At 38.4% G+C, this 17,597-nt stretch overlaps 1 protein-coding gene across 5 annotated transcripts in view; it reads left to right on the top strand.

Moving 5' to 3' along the window:
• Positions 1 to 17,597, top strand: part of ERMP1 (endoplasmic reticulum metallopeptidase 1) — an 86,169-nt gene that overhangs the window by 21,123 nt on the left and 47,449 nt on the right. For 4 of the 5 annotated variants that reach the window (XR_001886635.1, XM_017877442.1, XM_017877440.1 and 1 more), the window contains exons 5-12: positions 3,215 to 3,285; positions 5,998 to 6,193; positions 6,769 to 6,861; positions 7,620 to 7,832; positions 8,702 to 8,922; positions 12,958 to 13,132; positions 13,520 to 13,710; positions 17,365 to 17,517. Coding sequence is in view for 4 of the 5 variants with exons in the window: in XM_017877442.1 (XP_017732931.1) it covers positions 3,215 to 3,285; positions 5,998 to 6,193; positions 6,769 to 6,861; positions 7,620 to 7,832; positions 8,702 to 8,922; positions 12,958 to 13,132; positions 13,520 to 13,710; positions 17,365 to 17,517 (1,313 nt within the window). In the remaining variant the exon portion in view is untranslated. The remainder of the gene's footprint in view (positions 1 to 3,214; positions 3,286 to 5,997; positions 6,194 to 6,768; positions 6,862 to 7,619; positions 7,833 to 8,701; positions 8,923 to 12,957; positions 13,133 to 13,519; positions 13,711 to 17,364; positions 17,518 to 17,597) is intronic. The other variant, XM_017877441.1, reaches the window with a different exon arrangement.

Here is a 17,597-nt window from a genome sequence, read left to right as displayed (position 1 = left end):
TTTTTTTTTTTTTTTTTGAGATAGGATCTTGCTTTGTTGCCCAGGCTGGAATGTAGTGGAGCAATCATGGCTCGCTGGTTTTCAGCTCCTGGGCTCAGGTGATCCATCTGCCTCAGCCTCCATCTCAGTAGCTGGGATGACAGGCATGTGCCACCATGCCCAGCCAGTATTTTAGTTATTGTAGAGACAGGGTCTCACTGTGTTGCCCAGGCTGGTCTCAGACTTCTGGACTTAAGCAGTCTTCCTTCCTTGGCCTCCCAAAGTGCTGGTATTACAGGCATGAGGCATTATGTCCAGCCTTGGCTTTTCTATAAAAGTAGAAAATTGGAAATACCTTTAGTGTATGAGTAGGAGACTGGTGATGATTTTTTTCTGTCTTCCGTCATTAATTTTTCTCTCTCTATAGGATCATTTCTATTTGGATGCAAACATGCCTTTTCTTCCATTTTAAAGAAAACCACTTTTATCACCACCTGCTAGCTCGTCTTATTTCTCTGACCCTCTACTGCAGAATTCCTCAAAAGAATGATCCATAGTCATAGTCTTGAATAACTGCTTTTTTTTTTTTTTTCAGATAGGATCTTGCTTTGTCACCCAGGCTGGAATGCAGTAATACAATCATGGCTCAGAGTTCTCCAACTCCTGGGCTCAAGTGATCCACCTTGATAGACCGAGATCCACCAAAATTGATAGATCCACCATGTGATATATTCTTGAACCAGTTCTAGTCAGCTTTAGCCTCCCCACTTCACCACAACTGTTCTTGTAAAGATCACATTGGCAAATTCAGTCAGTTTTCAGGCCTCATGTTACTTGGCTTCCATATAATATTTACCACTCTTTCTCAGTCTCTTTTATTAGTTCCTTTTTTTTTCTTTTGTGCATTGATGCCACCAACTAGAGATGGAAGGAAATATAAGCAGTGGAAGGATGCTGTGGGTCTGCTAAGCTGGATCTATGATCCCTGGACTTCTAGAGAACTTTGACTTACTATTCTTGGCACTGAGGCCTACCTCCTCTGAACATTACACATGCTCATAGTCATCGCATTAAGAAAGATGGGGCTCATTCTTAAGATGTGAACACACAAGAAAATGGAATTATCGTTGGATTTAGATGACGGCAGGAGAAAGAATGTAAATTGAATATGTTTCTGTATCTGCCTGCCACCTTACTTTATAAGATAACCAAAAGGTTTTGCTTGGAGGTAGGATAGAGTCCTGATTGATAGCATAGGCTCTGGCTGGGCGTGGTGGCTCATGCCTGAAATCCCAGCACTTTGAGAGGCCAAGGTGGGCGGAACACTTGAGGTCAGGAGTTCGAGACCAGCCTGGCCAATGTAGTGAAACCCTGTCTCTACTAAAAGTACAAAAATTAGCCGCATGGTGGCAGGTGCCTGGAATCCCAGCTACTTGGGAAGCTGAGGCAGGAGAACCGCTTGAACCCAGGAGGCAGAGGTTACAGTGAGCGGAGATCAGGCATTGCACTCCAGCCTGGACGACAGAGCGAGAGACTCTGTCTCAAAAAAAAAAATAAATAAATTAAATGAATAAAAGTCCGGGCACGGTGGCTCATGCCTGTAATCCCAGCACTTTGGGAGGCCAAGGTGGGTGGATCACGAGATCAGGAGACCATCCTGGCTAACATAGTGGAACCCCGTCTCTACTAAAAATACAAAAAATTACCCCGGCATGGTGGTGGGCACCTGTAGTCCCAGCTACTTGGGAGGCTGAGGCAGGAGAATTGCGTGAACCCAGGAGGTGGAGCTTGCAGTGAGCTGAGATGGAGCTACTGTGCTCCAGCCTGGGTGACAGAGCGAGACTCCGTTACAAAAAAAAAAAAAAAGAAAAAAAGAGCATATGCTCTGTAGTTAGATGATCTAAGGTCAAAACTCAAAACTTTAGCTATAGCACATTCTACACGTGGAACCTTGGAGAGGTCATGTGACCACTCCAAGCTTCAGTTCCTCATCTGTAGTTCATTCTTTTTTCTTCCTGAACACTAGTCAGTTCTACAACAATTGATCCATTCTGTTGGTGCTGTTATGTTGTTTCCAGGGTTTTGCTATGAATGGTGCTGCTGTGAACATTCTTGTAAATGTATTTTGGTACACACGTTTGTGTGTGCACATTTCTGAGTGGAATTGCTGAGTCATAAGGTGTGCATATGTTCAACTTTGGTAGATATTTTGGGTAGGTAATACCAAATTTAGATGCAAAACTCCTAAATTAAGTATTAGCAAACTGAATCCAGGAATACATATAATATACAAAAGATAATGCTTTCCAACCAAGTTGATCAACAAGATGGTGTAATATTTGAAAATCGATCTGTGTAATTCACTACATTATCAGAATAAAGGAGAAAAATCATGTCAATTGATAATCTCAGGATGATCATCTCAGATAAAGAAACAGGGACATGCTCTTCTGTTGCAGAACATATATCACACTCAAGAAATATTAATATAAAACTATAATAATGCATATTCAGATTTTTCCAGTTGTTCCATTAATGTCTTAGCCATTTAAAAAAAAATCTTGGTGCCTGGCCAGGATCAAATATAGCATTTAATTATCATGTGTTATTAAATAAATCATAATTGATCGAGACCATCCTGGCTAACATGGTGAAATCCCGTCTCTACTAAAACAGAAAAAATTAGCCAGGCATGGTGGTGGGTGCCTGTAGTTCCAGCTATTGGGGAGGCTGAGGCAGGAGAATGGCGTGAACCTGGGAGGCGGAGTTTGCAGTGAGCCGAGATGGCACCACAGCACTCCAGCCTGGGCGACAGAGCGAGACTCCGTTTCAAAAAAAAAAAAAAAAAACCGTAATCATTGTTTAACACATTTCAAAAAAAGTTGAAAACTTTATTATTGTAAGGTGAACTTTATTATTGTAAGGTGAATCTTTTTAACCCTGCCTCATGGAAGAGGGTAGATTGCCTTGCCCGCCTAGGCATTTTTTTTAACCTTTCTTCTCAAATATAGCTCACTCCTATCTAAGAGGAACTGTTATCCTAATTTTAAGATAATTAATGATAGTTGGGCTTTACCTGTTTTCAGTATGTTTTCATATTTTGTAGTATAAAATTTATTAATATCAAATAGTAATAATATTTTAATAATAGTATTTTAATATGATAAGGTCTCATAATCTATGTATTTCCCCATCATCACATTTCTTTTTCCTTTTGTATTTGTGTCCTTCTCAGTGCATTACATCAGGATGCATGTAGTATCTGTCTCATTATTAATGATACTACATTTTCATCGTTTGATTAAGGTATTTATTTGCCAGTTTTTTCTACTGTTTCTTTCTTTGTATAAGTTACTGATTTCCCCTTAGTGATAGATACTTTAGGTAAATATCCTGTTTGTCATAAAACTTTGATCCTAGTTTTAGCAATCTTTGATAAGTCTTGTCCCCAAGCATTTTTATGACAGTGTTTACCCAATGCTAACGCTGAGTTTCTGGTTCCATCGTTCTTCCTGTAGGTCATAGTTGGAATTCTGCAAGAAGGAAGGCTTTCCATTTTCCTTTTTTTTTGTTTGTTATTTCAGTACTTTATGTATTTTAACTTTACTGTATATATTTTCTGTTACTATTATTTATTTTGTTGCATGAATTGTCCCAGTTTAGGCCAGTGGTGTCTATTTTGAACCAGTGCCTCAGCCACTTTGACATGTCTCTTAGAGTACTTTCTTACTTTCTGGCACAGGTGTTTCAACTTACCTTGTACTTTGCTAGTCCCAGACCTGGAATCAGCCATTTCTCTAAGGAGACTTGGTATCTTTTGGTGAGGAATAGTGTTCACAGGCAAATGGTGCTAGTATAGGTTTTCTTTATATATATCTTGTTTGGAGTTTGTAGACCTTTTTGAATTCATGGCTTGAATTCTCTCAGTTTTGGGAGATTCTTGGCCATTAAGTCTTTAAACATTTATCTTCTCCATTCTATCTTCTGTTCTTTTGGGACTCCAATTACTCACATTTGTGTATTTTCTAACCTTTTCTTCTTTTTATGCTTTAATCCTTTGTTCTGCTGTATTAAACTTTGTGTTAAGCCCATTTATTAAAATTCTCAACATCAGCTATGTTTTTTAGTTGTAGGATTTCCATTTGTAGGACTCTTTTAAATAGATTATACTTGTCTGGTGAAATTATTGATATTATGTGTGTTTTTAAAAACATATTAATCATAATTATTTTAAAATCTGTGTCTGATAACTCCAGTATCTGGATTACCCGTGTGTCTATTTCTATAGTGTCCCTCTACTTTTTTGGGTCATTTTAATTTTAATTTTATTTTTTGAGATGGAGTCTCTCTCTGTCACCCAGGCTTGGAGTGCAGTGGCATAATCTTGGCTCATTGCAGCCTTCACCTCCCAGGTTTAAGCAATTCTTCTGCCTCGGCCTCCTGAGCAGCTGGGATTACAGGCATGCACCACCATGCCTGGCTTATTTTTATATTTTTAGTGGAGGCGGGGTTTTGCCATGTGGCCAGGCTGGTCTCAAATGCCTGGCCTCGGGTGCTCCGCCTACCTCGGCCTCCTAACGTGCTGGGATTACATGTGTGAGCCACTGCACCTGGCCTTGGTCATTTTTTAAAATGTAGGAAAGCAATTTTATAATCTGTGAAGTTGCTAAAACAATATTCTTAGATTCCCTGACATTCAATTACTTGGTCTGTTTACCTCAGTAAATATGTTGCTAACTTTTGTGGTAACAACCCTGAAGTCTTGGTGGTTTACAACAGCAAAGGCAAATTTCTTGCTCGTGTTGCATTTTGGTTTCTGAATAACTGCCGTTATAGTCCACGGTTATTACGTTCCATGTGTCTTATTCATTCTGGGATCCAGGCTGAAGGAGAAGCCCCTATTAGGGATGTATTGATCACACAAATGAAAGTTAAGGATAAGTATGAATAATGTTAATGCCCTTGAAAAGTCTGCCCAGTTGAGCGTCATGTCATTCCTCCTCACCATTTGTTGGCTAGAGCAAGTCATGTAGCCACGCCTGCTGTTAATAGGTACAGAAGCGTGTGTACTCATTTCCCAGGCAGGCTTTATGAGATATGTGGCAAGAGCAGGGATGTATAATCCTTTTTTAGTGAGGGAAGAGTGAATAATTAAACATATAATTATATAATTATAATTATATAAATTATAAAACAATTTATCCCACTATCCTACAGGAAAAACTCCCATTTAAAAAAAGCTGTAGATGTGGGAGATACAGATAGAAAATTATTAATAATGATAAGTTATAAAAAGTAGTAAGGAACTTTATGGCATATTCAGTGAAATGTTAAGCAGTTACCAAAATGATCATTGTAATACAGATTGAGCATCCCTAATCTGAAAATTTGAAATCCATAATACTCTACAATTCAAAACTTGAGCATTGACATGATGCTCAAAAATGTTCATTGGAGCATTTCTGGTTTTGGATTTTAGGATTAGGGATGCTTACTAGTATAGTGCAGATATTCCAAAATCCAAAAAAGTCAAAAATCCAAAATACTTCTGATCCCAAGCATTTCAGATAAGGTATACCCAATTTGTATCTAACAACATAGGAAAATGCATTTAATATAATCTTAAGTGAAAAAAAATGTACAAAGTATATATATCTTCATTGAGTACAGCTATATACACACAATTCTACATTAGTAAGAAAATTAAAGGTGTAAAATGGATAATAGGCATTTTAGGATGATAGACTTAGGAATGATCTTTCATTTTCAGACAGACTTTTGTATTGCTGTTATTTTATGCTTTAATTTTATTTTCACAAGAGGTTTTATTCTAAAAGTCACATATATCAGAGAAACATTGGAAACTACAGAAAAAGGATGAAAGGTACATATTGGAGCCATCCTCCCCAAAACCACCACTTTTACTGTTTTCTATGTGTTAAAAACATCGGTAATGATTTTAAAAAAAAAAAAAAAAAGCCTGAATACCCTCTATTGTGTTGTTACCTTTCATTTTAGGTCCTGAAAATCCTTGGTTGGTTCAAGCTTATGTTTCAGCAGCTAAACACCCTTTTGCTTCTGTGGTGGCTCAGGAGGTTTTTCAGAGTGGAATCATTCCTTCAGATACTGACTTTCGTATCTACAGGGATTTTGGGAACATTCCAGGTATATTGTCGATGGTTATGGCCTACTGTGCAACATTTATTTATCAGAAGTGAGTTTTATATCTTGAAAGTTTGTGAGTAAAGTTCACAGAGTTTGTTTCCTTGTTTAAACTCCATACTAACTTAAATGCTTGCCTCCTCTAGAATATGTCATCTTTCCCTATAGTGTGACAGAACAAGGGTGAACTGTTTAGCACTTCATTCCCAAAAGATGGTAATAGATCCTTCAGGGGTCTTTCATTGTTGTCTTTTTTTGCCAACTTCCTTGGCGACTTGTATATACAACTTATTTGAAGTTAAAATTTGGCTCTGGCCTGGCAAGAATGTAGGTGGCAAAATTTTGATGACCTCTCAAACTCAATATTCCTATCCTTGCTGTGTGACTTGTAATGCCTACCTGTGGACTAATATACTTCTTCATTCATTATGTATCGAATTATGTACCAAAGCTATAGACTGTGTAAGAATTTGGAAGAGAATTTATATCATTCGTTTGTAAATGTGACAAAGTAGTCATGCCACTGCTTTGACATTTTGTCTTTTAGGAATTTATTAAACAAATAGGCCAAAAGCAAGGTTGATCTTTAAAGCAAAATGACTTTTTTTTTTTTTCTGTGTGTCTTAGGAATAGACTTAGCTTTTATTGAGAATGGATACATTTATCACACCAAGTATGACACAGCAGACAGAATTCTAACAGATTCCATTCAGAGAGCAGGTTGGTATTCTAATTTAGACTTCTGATATACACTAAGATGGAATATTAGGGTTGATATATAAATATGTGGCCTGTGCATTAGAGAGGCAGTATGCAATGTGAATGAGCTAGGGCTTTGGAGTTGGAGAGATGAGATAGTGTAGCAATTAAGGTCAGGAATATTCATTGTGAGGAAATGAAAAAGGAGTTGGCCCAGGGTTGGGAGGATTGCTGAGTGGTAAGAATGTAGCTCTGTTAGTCTCCCATGATGTTTTAGTATGGAACTCTACTAGCTCTCCTCCTTAATTTTTAACACATGTGTGACAGCTTGTTCATATTTTGAGCTTCATGAAAGGCATTTGTCTCTTGGTTCACCACTGAATTTCTGATATCTAAAAGAATGTCTAGTACAGTTAATATATATTATTAAATGAATGGGTACCAAGAAACAGCCATTGGATTTGTCAACAATGAAGGTACAATTGATCATAGAGAATAGTTCTAATAGAAGGGAAAAGATACAGGCCAGTTGGCTGAGCATCTGAGTGGAGAGGAAATGGAGAAGGGCGGGGGATGGACCTTATTTGGGAAATTTAGTAAGAAAAGTGAGGGAGAGCAGTAGGATGGTAGAAAGTGATTTCTGTTCACATTCTTCCTAACCATTTCTTCATTCAAACAGTACATGGTTTATTTCTGCTTCAAATAGTTGTACGTGTAAATCACAAATAGTTGTTTCAGCTTTTTTAAATCTTTTTTCTTTTCTTTTTTTTTACTAATAGGTGACAACATTTTAGCAGTTCTTAAGCATCTAGCTACGTCTGATATGCTGGCTGCTGCTTCTAAGTATCGACATGGAAACATGGTCTTCTTTGATGTGCTGGGCCTGTTTGTCATTGCGTACCCCTCTCGTATTGGCTCAATCATAAACTACATGGTGGTAATGGGTGTTATTTTGTACCTGGGCAAAAAATTGTTGCAGCCCAAACATAAGAGTAAGTATTTTCCTCTAAAACTACAAATACTGGCATTGCTGTAGAATTTTATTGAAGTTTTTCAGTTTGTTTATATCTTCCCAGAAAGCTAAAAATCTTAAAGACAATATTTGCTTTATATTGTAAGAAATTTTAAATATTAAATTAATGTGCTTATTTTACTTTTAGTCTTGGTAAAGCAGTCAATTTTTATGTATTTAGGCACTCCATAAAAGTACCACATAGAAGCTATTGAAAAATGGTTTGTACAGATTGGCTTCTAATGAAAAGTCCCATTAAAAAGTCCACACTACAGACCAATAGCTAGTATGGACCAGTGTCGCGAAGTATGAGTGAGCTGCTTGTGGTTAAATTGTTTCTTTTATTTGAAATATTTCTGCTTGAAATGTTTCAGAGTCTAAGTTGCTGTGTGCTGTTACGAGATAAAATATTTAGCAGCAATTTAAATAATTCTTTATCACCACTTATTTTTCCCACACTCCTTATCTTATGTTACCTTCTTTTAAAAACATTTTATATGGAACTTTGCCTTCCATTCTTTCTAATATTTTGATACACAAAGCATACCAAAAGTGAAGAAGATTAAGACTACCCTCTTCCTTCGTAAGGAGTGTACCTGAACTATTCCTAGAAGATTTATCTTTTTGAATGTTTAGTATCTAGAGACTCTTAATAAATGTTACCTGAATATTATTATTTGATACCTCCCTTGTTCTTGTAGCCAACCTCAACACTAGGACATTTTCATACTTTTCAAGTACAGTGGGGAGTTTTTTTGTTTTAATGTTTGCCCATTTAGGTCTACTGACTGGTTATATAATTGATTTGATGAAGATGATGATTTCACCTTTTTGTTTTCTCTTCGTTAGCTGGTAACTACAAGAAGGACTTCTTGTGTGGACTTGGCATCACTCTGATTAGCTGGTTCACTAGCCTTGTTACTGTTCTCATTATAGCAGTGTTCATCTCTCTTATTGGACAGTCTCTCTCATGGTATAACCACTTCTATGTCTCCGTTTGTCTATATGGAACTGCAACTGTAGCCAAAATAATATTTATACATACTCTTGCGAAAAGATTTTATTACATGGTAAGTGTTTGGTATATCTGTTGATTTCTTTCTGTTGCCTCCGAGGACTGAAGATGAACTTAAGTGGGATTCATTGTGTTTGGCCTTTTGAGTGCTAAAAAATTGCCCAGCATGGTTATAGAAAATGCACCCATGCTGTGTTACTTTTCTGAAAGATTTCTTATTCTGAGGGTAATGTCACAAAATTCAAATGAGGTTATAAAGCTGTACTGTAAATAGTGTTAGGGTAGTGGTGACCGGAAGGCTTGTTAGCACAGCCTTCTACTGTATTTGCTGCAGTGTTTGTAACTATGGCCTGGGCTCACTCACTTTTTTATGTTACTTGAATATCTGTTCTCCTCTGGAGTGTAAGCTCCTTGAGGATAGGGATTGTTTTATTTCTGTATCCTCTGTGCTTAGGTAGTGTCTGACACACAGCACTAACACACAGCAGGTATTTGTTGCCTAAAAGAGTGTTGTACTTAAAGTTTTCTCTTCAGTTTTTCCCTCACTATTTTTTCTTTTAACTGTGTATTGTTGATTCAGATTCTGCATGCATGTATGTCATTGGAGTTAAAAAACACATTGCTAAGGAAAACAGAGGGAAGGGAAATAGGGTTCCAAATGATTTATACTGAGAATATTGTTACATTATTATGGTTTCAAATGCATAAATTTGTTTGGCAAAAATAAAATTAGAAATTAAGGATATGGGCTGGGTGCGGTGGCTCATGCCTGTAATCCCAACACTTTGGGAGGCTGAGGCAGGCCAATCACTTGAGCCCAGGAGTTCAAGACCAGCCTGGGAAACATGGTGAAACCCTGTCTCCACAAAAAATACAAAAAATTAGCCAGGTATGATGTTGTGCGCCTGTAGTCCCAGCTACCTGGGTGTCTGAGGTAGGAGGATTACCTGAGCCCATGAGATCAAGGCTGCAGTGAGCTGTGATTGTACCACTGCACTCCAGCCTAGGGGACAGAGTGAGACCCTATCTCAAATAAATAAATAAAATAAATAAAAATTTAGAAAGCTGTAAAATAATAGGTCTAAAAATGAATTACAGTGAAAGAGAGAGTCATGGTTTCACACTGTCTGTGTGAATTAAAGAGTAAGATCTTTCTTAGCTCCATGTAAGCCTACTGTTTTCTATTTATCCTGATAAGAATTAGAATGAGACATGGATAATTATAACCCAGCATCCTTCTACAAGTATGTCTTTGGTATCTGAACCTTGGTCTCAGTTTCAGTTAATGTTGGGATGTGTTCTGTGGAACCCTTCTGTGTTAGCAGCCCCTGCTGAAGAAAGGTTCTTTGAGATTAGCCATCTGCTTATGGTTGAGCTCATATTTTTATCTTAGTGGCTTCAGTTCCCAAAAGAATTACACCATGGGGCTCAATTTCACATGCTTATTCTTAGTGTAACTGTATATAACCAGAGTGTGGCTGACTATTGTTGTTTGGGGCAGAAGTAGGATAGAAATGGGTAATAAAATTTCATTTACTTTTTCTAATTTCGGTTGTCTGATCGTGACACTTTAGGGTAAAAGCACAACAGAAAGAGTGATGTGTTCCATTTTCTTTTCACAAATATTCTTTAAGTGCCCAGTGAACCTGGTACCATAAGAATGGTACCATAAGAGACTGGGCATGGTGGCTTGCACCTGTAATCCCAACACTGGGAGGCCAAGGCAAGGCAGGAAGACTGCTTGAGGCCAGGAGTTTGACACTGGCCTGGGCAATATAAGTGAGGCCACATCTCTATTTTTTTTTTTTTTTAAATAAGAATGATGCCATAAGAGAGCCATAAGAATGTGATCTCTTTCTTCGAGGAGCTCTCAGTTTCATTTGGGAAGGTGTGGGAATGACAATGATTGCAATATATTGTGGGATGAAGTGAGACTGACATATAAACTGTGCTGTAGGAATATAGGGGAGGCGAGATGAATTTTGCTTGTGGAAGTCAGAGTGGCTGAGATGGCAACATTTGAATTGTTTGGGTTTTTTTTTTTTTTTTTTTTGCCGGAGACAGAGTCTCGCTCGTTCTGTTGCCCAGGTTGGAGTGCAGTGGTATGATCTTGGCTCACTGCAACCTCTGCCTCCTGGGTTCTAGCAGTTCTTGTGCCTCAGCCTCCCAAATACCTGGGACTACAGATGTGTGCTGCCATGCCCAGCTAAATTTTGTATTTTTAGTAGAGACAGGGTTTTGTCATGTTGGCCAGACTGGTCTCCAACTCCTGGACTCAAGTGATCCGCCCGCCTTGGCCTCACGAAGTGTTGGGATTACAGGCATGAGCACCTGATCTGAATGGGGTTTTTGAAGCATGTGTTGAAATTTACTAGGTAGGGAACAGATTAATGAGCGGTTTAAGGTGGGAATGTATAAAATGCGTCTGTGTCAGTTAGTGGACAGTCCAGTGTGGTGAAGACAAGGGGGTAGTCCAATAACTGGAAAAGGAGGCCAGGGTGAAGTGGGAGCATGATTCTAAAAATCAATGGGGCCACTGTTAAAAAGTTTTGAACAGGTTAGTGAGAGAATTTGTGATTTTGTAAAAAAACTGATAACAATGTATATAGTGGATTGGAATGAAGCAGGAGTGGGCAAGGGATAAATAGAGGTGAGGAGGAAAATAGATTTCCCTGCCCTGAGTCATACAGAAATGGGAAGGTAGAAGAAGGAGAAACTTTAATATGTCTATTTCTCCATTTCCATCTTTGTATTTATGCACTGTAATTAAAACTTCCATGTTTGTGTGAATAGAATCACTCATGCAGATGTTAAAATGTTCATATTAGGCCAGGCACAGTGGCTCACACCTGTAATCCCACGTGCTGTGGGAGGCTGAGGTGGGGAAGATTGCTTGAGGCCAGATGTTCGAGACCAGACTGAGCAACATGGCGAGACTCTGTCTCTGCAAAAAAAATTTTTTTTTTTAAACTTAGCTGGGTGTGGTGGTGTGTGCCTATAGTCCCAGTTACTCAGGAAGCTGAGGCAGAAGAGTCGCTTGAGCCCAGGAAGCTGAGACTGCAGTGAGCCGAGATCACACCACTGGACTCCGGCCTAGGCAACAGAGTGAGAATCTGTCTCAAAAAAAAAAAAGTTTATATGGCAACTTTATTTTGAAGAATGCATAGTGTTACATAAGAAGCCTTGGGAGACCGGGCGCGGTGGCTCAAGCCTGTAATCCCAGCACTTTGGGAGGCTGAGACGGGCGGATCACGAGGTCAGGAGATCGAGACCATCCTGGCTAACACGGTGAAACCCCGTCTCTACTAAAATACAAAAAAAAAAAAACTAGCCGGGCGAGGTGGCGGGCGCCTGTAGTCCCAGCTACTCGGGAGGCTGAGGCAGGAGAATGGCATGAACCCGAGAGGCGGAGCTTGCAGTGAGCTGAGATCTGGCCACTACACTCGAGCCTGGGCGACAGAGCGAGACTCCGTCTCAAAAAAAAAAAAAAAAAAAAAAAAAAGCCTTGGACTTTAAATCTCAAAAAATGTACAAATTTTATAATATGAAAGCATGAGGAATACAAGAAGGGGGCAAAGGTGCAGTACAAGACCAATTAGAGATAGAAAAGACTCATTAAGCCAGACTCCAGATTGCTTTAAAGGTGCTGCAGTTTTCCAGGTGTGGGCTACTGGCGGTGCTACAGCAGTTCGTAATGTTCCTTCATGTTTGTTCTCTAGTTTGCTTGAAACGGTGTTTGGAATTGGCATGAACTGAAAAGCTTACAGAGATGAATGTTTTTTAGGAGAGTCCTTTCTTCTATTTTGGAATACTTCTACTTTTAGCCTAGTAGAAGAAAAGCATAGATTATATGGATCATTTATACTCTATATTGTTAAACTGCCCTTTCTTGTGCTACAATTTGAATTTACTTCTTCATGACGGGGGAAGTAGCTTTGTTAGTGAGTGTTTACTTTAAATCGGTTTAAAGAGCAGATGTGTTTAAAACAAAATGTAGCTTTCCTGAGTGATGGAAATTGTGTTACTGTAATGAAAGCTCTTTATGAATGACCCGTGAATGACACTACTTGTGTATTTTTCTTTCTTTCAGAATGTCAGTGACCAGTATCTGGGAGAAGTATTTTTTGACATCTCGTTGTTTGTCCATTGCTGTTTTCTTGTTACCCTCACTTACCAAGGACTTTGCTCAGCGTTTATTAGTGCTGTCTGGGTAGCATTCCCATTGCTCACAAAGCTCTGTGTGCATAAGGATTTTAAGCAGCATGGTAGGGTATTTTTGATTTTAATATACATGGGAGAATACCTTAAAATATTTAAGGCTTTCAAGGACTCTTTCTTTTTTGGTTTTAATGAGTAGGCTTTCTAAATTGTTAGTTTTTAGAAGTTTTCATACCACACAAATTATCTTATGCCTTATACCCCATCCCTTTCTCATGTTTGTGAACACATACTAATATATTACTTGTGTATTTTGCTTAATTCTTACTCGTATTTTATCCTGAGTGAAAGATCCTACTCCAAGTTAACATATACCCTTAAGGGCAAGAGTCACATCTAATTTCTGTTAGGGTACCAGTGCACACCAGTAGTATAAAAATTTGTATCTCACTGTAGGATTTCATAATGTATGCTTTTTTTCTCTTTTTCCCTAGGTGCCCAAGGAAAATTTATTGCTTTTTACCTTTTGGGCATGTTTATTCCTTATCTTTATGCATTGTATCTCATCTGGGCAGTATTTGAGATGTTTACCCCCATCCTCGGGAGAAGTGGTTCAGAAATCCCACCTGATGTTGTGCTGGCATCCATTTTGGCTGGTTGTACAATGATTCTCTCTTCCTATTTTGTAAGAGAAAATGCGTTTTTTCTTTTTCTTCATTTTTTATATGAATATGAATTTAGCCATACTAGATTCTGTGAAATAGTGTTATGTGTACTTTATTGAGAAAATCTGAAGCAGAAGAAATGGTGAATGAGTGTGCATCTTGTGTAAATTTGGTATCGTAAGAAACTGTAGAATAGAGTTTGTTGTTGCTGTTTGAAAATGTTTTGTCTCCCTGTCCTTCCAAATTCTCTGATTTACCTCTTTTCAAATAGCCTTTCAGATACCTGAGTGTGAATTTGTGGAGCTTTTACCAAGTATGAATTGTTAGCGAGATTGCCTGGTGAATGATCCTAATAGTATATTTTGAAATTACTAATTAGAGGCTCATGTTAATAAATACATGGGTGGTTTTATTAGTGCTGTTAGAGCTAGTGAAGGAAGACTAATTTTGATGAGGCTTTTTTCATTATCATTCCACTACCTTGTTGCTAGCACATGAAAGTTCATTAATTGAGTCTATTATGACACCCAAACATGCCTTCATTTACCAAATAATGAAATGATCCCAGGCCTTGCCATCCTCATTTGGCCATATCAGTGTCCTGCCCTAGTAAGGAGAGTACTGTGTTTGCCATCCCTTTTTTTCTTCCTTTGGGATTCCCAGAGGTAAGAAAAGACAGTGATGCAGAGTTTAAGACCAGATCCCCTATGGGTAGAGTGAGCCCCAAGCAAGGTTTTGCTTTGGCTTGATGTCCATCTCCAGGATCCAAGATGGGCCCCTCCAGAGAAGGCAGGTCTCTGTTTTGTGGCTCTTTTGATGGAAATTCCTAAGAACAAAAAGTAATTACGGAACACTTATAGGTGCACCTTGAAATTCGAGGATAGGGAACCGAATAGGAGGAGGAGCTATGACTCTATTATAGTTCTTTTCTTCATGGAGATGATAGTGAGCCTTTTCACACTGACATAGTAAAGGGCATTCGTTATCCCTTTACTTTGTGGAAGTCAGGTTCTAAAGACAGCAGGTGAGGAAAATACTACACACATGGTCAGCATCATCTGTGGAAGTCCCTTATAGCCAGTAAAGCTTTATATATGTGGCTTTGTGTATATAGATAGCCCTGTAGAATAATTCTTATACATATTATTGTTTGAGGTTGGTTGTACTAGTCTTAAAAGAGATCTGAGCCTTCCAACCATTTTACTTATAGGATAATTATTAAGGATAATTTAAGGATAAGGATAATCCTTATTGGTATTCATATGTATGAAAAGTTCTAAAATGTTCTGTAGGGTTTGCTGCTTTTGGGTTTAATAGTAACCCTTATATCATCTGTATTTTTGATAGCTTTGCTGTTTTAAGGATTGAAGGAGATAGTGGAGTTTTGTCATCTATAGATTAGGTTCTAATCTAATCTAAAGTCAGCTAGTTATGAACTGAATGCCCCCACCCCCATGTATTTGTTAAATTATAGTCATGAATGGGAGCCATGGTTGTTCATAAAAGATGACTCAGATATGGGACATTTAAATTCTTTTCCACTGGTAATATGAAAGGGGGCAAAATGAACCCTGGAGATGTTCATTGTGGAAATGGAAAATGTCCCCAAAGCATGGAAATCTTAGAAACCAGGAGAAAGGATTAAAGGATCTTATCTTCTAAATTATATTTTATTGGGAAAGCTTTTGGAGAGAAGACTCCTCTTGGAATACTTTAGAAAGCTCACTTAATTTTCATTATAATGTGAGATAGCCCTGCTGCACTTTGATTGCCATGAGTTATTACTCTTTTAATCGTTTTCTTATTTATGTGTAGCAGTGTTAATGACAGTGGCTTATTTTCTTTGGGTAATGGAGAATTGAACCACAATGCGTATTTCAGACAGCTTTCCCTTCAGTCCTTGGGGATTTATTAAATATATCTGCTAGAAAGCAATTAAAGTCTTGTCAAGCAATCAGGTTGTTTTTTTTTTTCTTTTTTTGAGATGGAGTCTCGCTCTGTCACCCAGGCTGGAGTGCAGTGGTGTGATCTCGGCTCCCTGCAATCTCTGCTTCCTGGGTTCAAGCAATTCTTGTGCCTCGGCCTTCCTGAAATATTGCATCCTGTGTCACTCTAGGTTCTGAGATGGGTGCAAAATAAAATGATGAGAAGCATGAAAGGGGACTCTGAAATGTCCATTGTGTGCTGATGACTGAGCTGTTTCTGAGTTGTCTCCTCCTGAGCCCACTTGTATCAGCAGTCCCCATTTCAGCTCTCATTCAATCAATATGTCTAACCATGATGGCCCAGCAGAGGAAAACTTAAGGACACCTATTAACTGATTGCTTGCTGGGCAGGGTGGCTCACGCCTGTAATCCCAGCACTTTGGGAGGCTGAGGCAGGCAGATGACTTAAGGTCAGCAGTTCAAAACCAGCCTGGCCAACATGGTGAAACCCTGTCTCTACTAAAAACACAAAAAAATTAGCTGAGCATGGTGGTGCACACTTGTAGTTACTCAGGAGGCTGAGGCATGAGAATCGCTTGAACCTGAGTGTTGAAGGTTGCAGTGAGCTGAGATTGTGCCACTATACTCCAGCCTGGGTGACAGAGCGAGACTCTGTCTCCAAAAAAATAAATAAAATTTCACATTCATGTTATTTTTCTTCTTATGGAAATAAGTAGAGAAATAAAATGAAGAAGGCAAAAAGGGGAGCTGGGTTTAGATTTCATGTTTAGAGAATACCAATATTCCATCCAGAGGCATCTGCAACAAAACAGTACTAGCCTTAGGTCACACGTCTCACGTTTGTATACTGTGAGTATACAAAAATAAGACAGAGTACCTGAGGACTTGAGGCTGAGTTAGCAAAACAAAATGTGTCACCCTCTCTGTCCCTCTTTCTCCTGGTATTCACATTATTTAAAATGTGACTTCTTAGAACAATTTCAAATTTCACATAAAAGTTTCCCCAAATGGCTTCCTCAGACCCTGTAAGAGATCTGTGGATGTATTCTGTGAGTCATGTGTGTCCTTTACAGGCTTTAGTTCAGTGATTTTATTATGATTAAAAATATTTAGGATTTTCTAGATGCCAACCTTGAGACTGAGTCATTTACATTTACTGCCTAGATTTGTTGTTTTGATTGTGTTGGCGTTGATTAATTTGTCACCTAAAGGGATAATATTACTTTGTAATGCAGTTTTTCCTCAAATGCAGGTCCACTGGCAAAGTCTTGAAGGTACATCTCTATGCCAGTTCAGATGAATTTAGTATTTTGACACATTTTAAAGCAGTATGAGTGGAATTTGAGTTTTGTCCAAACAGATCTGCCTAAAGCTTATCTCTGGTTATTTAATGAATAATGTATTACATCTACATTTCTGTTCTTTTTGCCGATTAAGGACAGCGACAGTCCTCAGTTTCCTTTTTCCTTGTTGGTTTATGGCTGTGTGCCAAAAAGGTGGCACCATCATGGCAGATTGGAGGCATCTGGCATTTTCTTGGTTCTCACCTGTAATGGAACTCTCCTAGAGTTAGTGCTTTGTTTACTAGATGTTAGAGTATGCTAGCACCTGCTGATAACTTTTCTTCAGGGTCTGTTGTTAATACTTGTTAAAATAAAGTCAGTTAAAACACCTTTCCACCACTAGTATAAATTTGTAATATTTCTATGTTTGTGGTTTGTGTTTTAGATTAACTTCATCTACCTTGCCAAGAGCACAAAAAAAACCATGCTAACTTTAACTTTGGTATGTGCAATTACATTCCTCCTTGTTTGCAGTGGAACATTTTTTCCATATAGCTCCAATCCTGCTAATCCGAAGCCAAAGAGAGTGTTTCTTCAGGTGAGCAGTTGTGCATGAGCTATTTGAGATCTGGAAAGGAAGACTTGTATGTTTTGAGCTTCAGTAGTGAATAACAAGCA

This window comes from Rhinopithecus bieti, unplaced genomic scaffold, assembly GCF_001698545.2.
Source record: "Rhinopithecus bieti isolate Rb0 unplaced genomic scaffold, ASM169854v2 scaffold_10657, whole genome shotgun sequence".
In the NCBI taxonomy this organism is placed as follows: Eukaryota; Metazoa; Chordata; class Mammalia; order Primates; family Cercopithecidae; genus Rhinopithecus; species Rhinopithecus bieti.
This window is presented reverse-complemented; position numbering and strand designations above follow the sequence as displayed.